Source organism: Apium graveolens, chromosome 6 (genome assembly GCF_009905375.1).
Source record: "Apium graveolens cultivar Ventura chromosome 6, ASM990537v1, whole genome shotgun sequence".
Classification (NCBI taxonomy): Eukaryota; Viridiplantae; Streptophyta; class Magnoliopsida; order Apiales; family Apiaceae; genus Apium; species Apium graveolens.
The window spans coordinates 297741260-297750945 of NC_133652.1; the positions used below are offsets into that span (position 1 = coordinate 297741260).

Consider the following 9686-nt stretch of genomic DNA (forward strand, 5'->3'; position numbering starts at 1 on the left):
TACACCCATAAATATTCTCCCTCCAATACAACCTTGTTACCAGCCTCCGAAAGTTGACCCAAACTAATAATATTATTGCACAAGGTAGGGATGTAATATACCTCGCTTAATATCTTCTCTTCACCATTTTTGCATTTAAATGACACTACTCCCCTGCCTTTTATCGTCAATGGTAGACCCATCACCAAACTTCACTTTTCCAGTTACACTTTCGTCCAACTCTTTGAATTTTTCCCGTTGTCCAGTCATGTGATTGCTCGCCCCATTATCCAGGTACCACACTTGCAAATCCTTGTGTCCCTCATTTTTCTCTGTTAGCTTTGGAACTACCATTTCTTCGTTTAGCAGCATCATCTCCTTCACAGGTTCTTTGATCTCAGCAATCAATAGCGCTGGTTCATCTCCTTGGAGTTGGGTGAGGTTCACTTCCTTTTGTGGTTCCTTGTCACGTCGTGATTTCCAGCACTCGTATGCAAAATGTCCAAATGCTTGGCAATTGAAGCACCTCATCCTGCTCCTATGACGTCCTCCTCGGTTTGATTCTTTTCCCCGGTTCTGACTAGGACCTCGATTCCATTTTCTGGTTTTTTTCATCCACTCCTCAAGGGTCAATAACAATTGTCCCTCGTGGTTTTCTCTCTTTCGCTATTCTTTCTCTGTTAGTAAGAGTTTCCCTTGATTCATCTCACTTGTCCCACGCAACCGTTCTTCATGGGCCTTCAAAGAACCAACGACTTCTTCCACTAACATCTCCTCCAAATTTTCGAATTGCTCCAGAGCAGACGCAATTTGTAAAAATTTCGAGGGAACTGCTCTGAGAAGTTTCTTCACCACATAGCTATCTTCCATCTTCTCTCCTAGTGCTCGAATGTTAGTGACCGGTCTATATAATTTCATGTAGAAGTCATCTAACTCATCCCCTTCTTTCATACTTAAGCTTTCAAATTCCCCTTTTAGCGTTTGAGCCTTTGCCTGTCTCACCTTGTCTGCTCCCAAACTCATTGTTCTCACAGCTTCTCATGTCTCTTTCGATGTTTTCTTTTCTGCAAGTGTCAGCAACATCTCCTCCAAAATCCCTTGATAGATAATTGCCAAGGCTCGCTTATTCGTTTTGTCCTCAACAGTCCCCTTCGGGTCCCACAAGCCATACGCCTGCATAATCACTTTCATCTTCTGAGACCAAGCTGCATAATTCGTCTTGGTAAGAATAGGATAACTCAGCCCAGTATTTGTACTTTCTTTCGTCTTGTCTTTCTGTTCCATCGTGTCTAAAAACTTAAGTGGTTACCATGGCTCTGATACTAAGTAAAGCACTAAAATACAATACACACACACCTGCTTGTATATAGAGTTGGAAGGAGATAAAACTTCTTAAATTAAAATAGATCAATGTACAAGAATAAATATGCAAGTACAAAGCAAGCTAAAAACTAGGCATGCAGCTAAACAAACTCCTATCACTAACCCACTTTCTTTATTCAGTTCCTACTAATATGCAAACACCAAATGACCGAGTCTAATACTAAAATTCACTCTCAACAACTATATTTTATTTAAATAAAACATGTTTAGATTAATTTAAATCCAACAGGGATTTATGATGGCCCTCATTAGCCCATGAAACTGGTTGTTGCTATTCGTGGTCAAGAAAAAAATGGAAAAGTTGGACATTTTTGCATAACAATCTAGACAGTGTGATGTCACCTAGGTTTATTGGATACAAAACAACCAAGGAAAGTTGAGACACTTTGGTGGTTAAGTGTAAGGCACAACGGCTATCAAGAAGATTCGAAGGACAATACTCAATCACCAGTATGAGCACTTTGACTCAAAAGTTGATGAGTCTTTGTTTGAAATCTATGATAGATTTAAGAAATTGTTCAATGATTTGTCACTTGTTGACATAGAGTATGATCCAGCAGATTCAAACTTGAAGGTTCTTCTTGCACTTCCTCCAAAGTGTGACTTGAAAGTTATATCAATAAGGGATAACTATGATCTTGAAAACACATCTCTAGTTAAGATATATAGAATTCTGAAAACTAATGAACTGGAGATGGAGTAGAAAAGTAAGACGAAATCCGACAAGACATGGTTCTCTCAGGGTAGAGGAAAAATAAGAGAGAAATTTTCAAGAAATAGCCATTTCAAAATGAAAGGCCATGATTGTATAGTCTGACACTGAGTCTCAAATACTCATGATGGCTTACAAAATTATTCAGGAACTAAAATTGATCATGGTAATGATGAAGATATCCTACAAATTGATGCTCTTTTAGTTAAAAAGTTTAGAAATATGGGCTATATAGACTTCAAAAAAAATGTTTTTGAAAGAAAGGCTATAGTTCCTAGAACTTTACCCTGATAAGAGGAATTAAAGAAAGAATGATCGTAAGGAGTCAAGGTATGGGAAAATTACAAGTCAAAGATCAAGTGCTATAATTGTGATGAAGTCGGACACTTTGCTACTCATTGAGAAAGCCAAACCGTGAGAAGAAGCAAGCCTTGATCAGCAAGAAGAAGAATTGAAGCAAGTTTTGACCAGAAGAACAATTGGGATGATACATTACAAGAGTACAAACTATGCTCATAAAAAAATGCATAATATTGTGTATTTCTAACAAAGTAAATTTTATTATATATATGATTTAACTTTTTTCTGTTATAAAGGGCCTTTCTTAATTTTAGGTAAAAGTTACAAAATAAATTAATGGAGATTAAATAATTTAAACATGTATATTTTATTTTGTTGAATGATATTATCTTGTTAAACTAACACGTTGAACAATCAACTTTTGGAAATTTATATGAATTATTCATTGTAAAGTCAATATTTATTTAAATTAAAATGATATCAATAGTGTATATTAGTTTTCATGATTTTATTGCTAATAAAATATGTTAAACACATTATTGAGACGTCATTTTAAGGATAAAATAAAGAACATGAACTCAATAATTGTTATGATAAAAACAAACACATTATTCTTAAATCTACTTACTCAAATTTACAAGGAAAATACAATATTGTAAAAAATAAAAGTTAAATAATCATCATAAACATATTTATGTTTGCAAAATAAATTGAACAAATTAAATATTTAATCTTGAATTATAAAGTAACTTATATAAAATATGTAAATGTCAAGATTAATGAATATTGATATGTCTTTTTTAAAATAATACACACCATTAAGAAATGAATAAGAAAATAATTTTTATACTGAATATGAAAAAAAATTATTTTATCTTTATCGCCTCCTAACAACACCTAGTACTTTACAAAAAAAATATAAATTTAAACAATTCGATAAAAATAATGAACAATTATCCACAATCCAATTTAAAGTCCAATTATATAACAACTAAATCCACTAATTATTATTGAATCAATATATGTAAATAAGGTACTTAATATTGATAAATGATATATAAAAATACATTATTTTTAGTGTTAAATATAAACCATAAAAAAATTTAAAAACTTGTCTGATTCGATCTTAAGAAAGTCATATTTAAAAAGGCCCGAAGCTGCGTGAACATAAATTTTATTATAAAACTTTGCTTCTCTCCTAAAGAGAAAAAACTTGGATTTACTCAAATTTGGAATTTTAAAAATATCGAAATAATTTTTTTAATAGTTTTATTTTTCATCCAATATTTTACACTAAAATATTTTGGCATAAAATTCTAAATCGGACGTGCTCTAATTTGTGCCATTCTTGGGCCTCAAAATTTTGTATAAAATCCAAATTCATTAGTTTTTTAGAAAAATTGATTTGATCCAAATTCTAAATATGTAAATTAATTAAGCCACCCTTAACACTATTTAATTTATCTTTATTGAAATTATTAAATATTTATCTTTTAAGTTGAAATGAGCATTTATCTTTTTTAGTTGAAATAAATTTGCCAATTAAATTATAATTATTATGTTCCCACTATGGCTTATTCGCTTTCTATTCTATCATAATTTTATTTTTGTTTGCCAATAGAACCAATAATATTTCTGACTTTGTAAGTGAAGAGTTATTATTGCTATTTAAGCAAGCAAAATAACTTCTAATTGGATTTATCTTCTTGTACCTAGATAATCCATCAAGAAACTAATAATTCATGTTTTCAATAGAATTAGTCAAACCAAAATTCAAGACTTGTTCCACTAAAACCAAGTCCTAACAACACTTTAAATACTCATTTAAATTTGATAAAATTTACAAAAAAATAAGTGAATAATGAAACATGCAAATTAATGCAAGAAATAATGTTTAAGATATAGTAAATCTACTACAGACCACCACAGCACATGAAGCATGTTTTTTACATAGTATTTAGCATAAAATGATTTAGAAATAGTAATAATTGCTGCAATCACTAATGGGGAATTGAGAGGATGGAATCATTGGCATGTTGTTCTCCAAGTATGCAGAAGCAGCAACCTCACTTCCAAGCTGTACCAAGTAACCAACATCCTTAAGAATCATCTCTATACCAGTAAGACAGCCTATCACTTGCAACTACAAAAAACACCAGTAAGTTTATAGTAGAATATTTATAAATATTTCATTATTTTAAGAAATGGTTAGTAAGAGGTAAATAGAGAGAAAATATTTATAACTTGTCTAGCTTATGACTGATTGTGTGGTCTTAGCAAAAGGAAGTAGGATACAAGGTTATGGCTCATATTATGAATTTGACATAGTTTTGTTAAAGCTTCTCAAAGAGAATTCAGGAGCTAACATATTTTACTATTAATCTTGTCTCTGTCAATATGTAGATGCAACAAAATCTATAACATTGAATATAAGAAATGACAATATACCTCATTTAGATTTCTCACATGATCTATCCTCGAATCCTTTCATGCTACTTTATTAAGTCCAAGCCATAAGATCCAGTTGTATCATTCTATGCCCTTCTAATAACTTCTCAACTATCAATGTAAGCAGGTACCATAACGGCAGTAACAATATGACAAATATGACTAAACCGTTCATCTTTCTCAATACAGTTTTTCAGCCCCAGGCCTCCACAACAAACTTGTGATATGAACATATAGTCGCAAAACTATCCAAAAATAGTTGTTACAATCACTAATGGGTAATTCAGGATGGAATCATTAGCATGGTGTTCTCCAAGTATGCAGAAGCAGCAGCAACCCCACTCCCAAGTTGTACCAAGTAACCAATATCCTTAAGAATCATCTCCATACCAGTAAGACAACCTATCACTTGCAACTACAGAAAACACATGTAAGTTTATAGTAGAATATTTATAAATATTTCATTGTTCTTCGAAATGGTTAGTAAGAGGTAAATAGAGAAAATATTTATAACTTGTCTGGTTTATGAGTGATTGTGTGGTCTTAGGTAACCGAAGTAGGATACAAGGTTATGGCTCATATTATGAATTTGACATAGTTTTGTTAAAGCTTCTCAAAGAGAATTGAGGAACTAACATATTTTACTATTAATCTTGTATCTGGTCAATATGTAGATGCAACAAAATCAATAACATTGAATATAAGAAATGACAATATACCTCATTTAGATTTCTAACATGATCTATCCTCAAATTCTTTCATGCTACTTTATTAAGTCCAAGCCATAAGATCCAGTTGTATCATTCTATGCCCTTATAATAACTTCTGAACTATCAATGTACGCAGGTACCATAACCGTAGTAACAATATGACTAATATGACTGAACCGTTCATCTTTCTCAGTGCAGTTTTTCACCCGAGGCCTCCACAACAAATATGTGATATGAACATATAGTCACACAATATCAAAAATTGTAAAACAGAGATGAGCACAGAATAATCCGATTCTTAAAATTCTGTAAGCAATTAGATGATGAAATAAAAATCGACTACAATTAAAATCATTGCACTTGTAATTCTTAAATCATCTATAAACTGAACTGGTTTGTAATATTTACATTGTATCTACAAATAATGGTTTCAACATGTTTCTACTTTCTATGCATCTCACAAAGAATACATAATCAAACAAAAAATATTTTCATTGTTTTGCTTAAGCTGCATATAAGAATGAAGCATTTAACTTGTTGTTGTTGCAAGAGGAGTGTGCCATGCTATTACGTTATCAAGTCTTTCCTCAAATATTAGATCAAGTGATGCCTGAGACGAGATAAAATTTGAATGGAACGAGTAAAAAATCTCGTGTTCAATTTGTTTCACCTTTTTGGCTCTCTTTACATAAGCAACTCATGACTTCTTGTTTATATATAAAAATAATATATAAGACTCTGTGTTAGAAGGGTTAGGAGGGTCAGATATATTTCAACATATTAAGTGAATTCAATAATTATTATAGTTTGCTAGAATCAAGAATATATGATCACATTTTATGTAATACAACTTATATATTATAGCCACTATTAGATATTGTCCCTTATGAAATTTTGCACATAAAATTATATAATAACGCTATGTTAAATCCTAGAAATATATAAAAATAATTTCCAAGATAATCAAAAATTAATAACTTTGCGTTCTTTGAGAACAACTTTGTCATCAATATCCCCAACACCAAGAAAATGCTTGATGTACCAATGGATCATCATTCTTTGGAGCAGACCTTGACGCTTAATGATATATAATGATATCACTAAATGGTAAGGTTTTCTCCAAAAACTTTATAAAAATATCCCCAATTTATTTAAGTTCCTCTATAAGAGAATTATAATGTGTGATATGATAGCTGAGTAATGGTATTTGATTTCTTAAACCTTAAATCTAATAAACATGGTTAACAATATGGAAATTAAAATTAATCTAAATTTAAAATAAATAAGAAAATAGTAGAGATGATAGAAACATTAGAATTTTCGTGGTATTCTGGTGGATTATAGAGTGTTGTATACATGTATGTCTCAATACATGGAGGCTCTAATTTTTTATAATGTAGTATTTTGGAATGGAGAAATTTGATCAAAATTAAGGAGTGGTTATTAATTAGAGAGACATATTGTGTTCAATTTAGTTTTACTTACACATATTTCTCAACAAATCAATTATATGTTAAAATCCTTTTTATCCATATAATTAACAAATTGAGTTCTAGTGGCAGATACTTGAACCTGGTACATGGTAAAAAGGAGAAAATAAACTGTACCAAAGGTTTTTAAGTTGTAAAAGAGAACTTTAATCGTTATATCAATAAATCTCCATTCCAACCTATCTTATGCCTTAAAATATCAATTCTTAACCCATCCACACCCTTTTTTCCTTGTGACTTCAAATGCAATCATTGTATTATGAGCTAATAGCCTCCCTTCATTAAAAGCACTCTGTTTGTTAGACACTGTCTAGATTAAACATAGTTTGAACTTATTCACCATCACCTTCGACAATATGCGCATCAGAACATTATTAAAATAGATATGTCGAAGATCTTCCATATGTTTTAGTTGTTTAACCTTAGGAATAAGACAAACAAGCCTACGATTTAGTTCCCTTGGCCCATGTCATGTATCAAAGAAAATCTGACAAAATAGAATAACATATATTTTAAAAATATTTTAATACGTTTGAAAAATGACAGGTTCGACCCATGTGGATCTAGTGACTTGTATTGATGCATGAACAAGACTACATTCTTAACTTCCTCCTCCCTAATAGGTACTATGACCTAGTTATTATGAAATAATATTTAAAAAAAGTTTGCAAAAGGAGTAAAATTTGACACGACCTTAATCAAATAACCATATATCAAACAAAATGGTAAAATTTGACAAAAATTTAAACAACTTACCCAAGCAGAAACAAAACCATGTAAAGCCATAGGAAAGAACATATGTGTGTGTACTATCCAACTAAATCATAGTGGAAGATATATAGATGTGGAGGCCATAACAAGGAATATCAGATATGCATGTCCCATAATTACAATACACCTGGTTGTCTTGTCGTGGTTTCGGTATTTTTGTTTATAACTCTAAGCCAAAGCCAAAGCGACAAAATCGAGATGTTCCTCCAGACTCTGATATTTTACCTTGAGCAGAAGATGCTTTTTTGATGAGTCAATTTGATCCAAGTTTGTGGAGAAACCACCCTGCAAAGAGAAAGTCAGGTACCGGAATTTGTAAATAACAATTTGAGAATCTCAGATTATAATTTAATTTAATTCCTTATCACCAAATGATAAGGAGTTGTCAAAAAAGAGCACAAAATGTTTTACATATCCAAGGGAATCCATGTTATAAAAGATGGCAACCTTTCCACTTTTTCTAACTTGATATATTTCCCAGTAGTAGGTAGCAAGGTCAGAGTTGCAAAGCAATGTCCTCCACCAATACTATAGATGTCATTTTCTTCATTATTTGTATTAATAACATATCGCCTCTCCGTCCTTGAACTATTCTTGTTATCGACACTTGTGGTATCTCTTCTTTCAACACATTTGTTCTCACTTCCCGTAGCTCGGGTCATCTTCTCATAATTTTCATTTATCTTTTTCTAAAATGAAACCAGTAAAAAAAATTATAAGATGTGAATTATAATAACACTTGCTTAATTGATTCTTAAAAACAATTATACAAACACCTTTATATGACGTGGGCGATTTGACACAAGTTTTTTAATGAGTCAATATATAATAAAACATCAGAAAGTATTGAATTTCTTCTTTGTAGTACTCCATTCTATAAAGATTAACAAACTATCAGAACATGGAGCAAACAAAAAGTCCAAAATACAAATTCTACTTTTACAACGACAATTGATACCTTACAATTTCATACCACTGTCATTTCAAACAAATATCAATACAACTCAGAAATGATAATAAGACACGATTGACACATAAACATGATTTAATAAATAAACCTTAATTAACTCATAGTGTAACATCCATAAAAGATCCCAAACATAAAATAACATAGAAACAGAAAAGCAAGGAGGTAAATTAAACAAATAATTAACAATAATCGACCAAATTTAATCTTCACCTAAATTAAATTTAGTGAATTGAAATAACTTTAGAAAAGATAATTTGGGGAAAAAAAATACATTCCGCTCAAGGTTTAATCTTTTCCGAGATTTAATTTTCTTGGAGCTTTAGTCTTTACAAAGATTTAATATTCAGTGTTTGAGAGAAATATTTCAGCAAAGATTTAATCTTTCGCCGCAGTGGAGATTGTTTGATAGTCTGTGTTTTTTTTTATTTAATAGACAGCCGGGAAAACAATTTCAGCAAGCCCGCTCACAAGATTTGAACAAGACCGCCTAACTTTTGGGCCCAAATCTCTGATCTACTGTAACGATTATATAATGTAATGCAATAACATGTATTTGTAACGACCTCAAAATTTTATTGATTCAGTTGCAATATTTTTAAAATCCCTTGCAATAGATATGAAATCACCTTTCAACAACAACATTTTTTGGATAGTTTTAAAAATCTGGTTGCGAAAGCAATTCTATGGTATAGTGAACTAATCCTTGTATAACCATTATTCATCTAATACCTGATTCTCCTACAGGCTGGAAGTTATTCCTCATACATACCCTGATATACTCTAGTGATATTTATGAATTACTTTATGCTCTGAAAGAAATGTTTTATCAATGTTAATTATGATTCCGTTTTATCGAATTACAATATTTATCATGTTGAATTGTTATAGAATTGGATAGGTTTCTAAATATTGAACAGATTCAT

The 9686-nt window shown here is 31.0% G+C and overlaps 1 protein-coding gene across 1 annotated transcript; it reads right to left on the bottom strand.

Annotated features, from left to right (window-relative positions):
- Window positions 1–645: 645 nt before the first annotated feature.
- LOC141666276 (uncharacterized) lies at window positions 646–1002 on the bottom strand. Its single transcript, XM_074472268.1, has one exon. The coding sequence runs from the start codon at window positions 1000–1002 to the stop codon at window positions 646–648; it is 357 nt and encodes a 118-aa protein (XP_074328369.1).
- Window positions 1003–9686: the final 8684 nt, after the last annotated feature.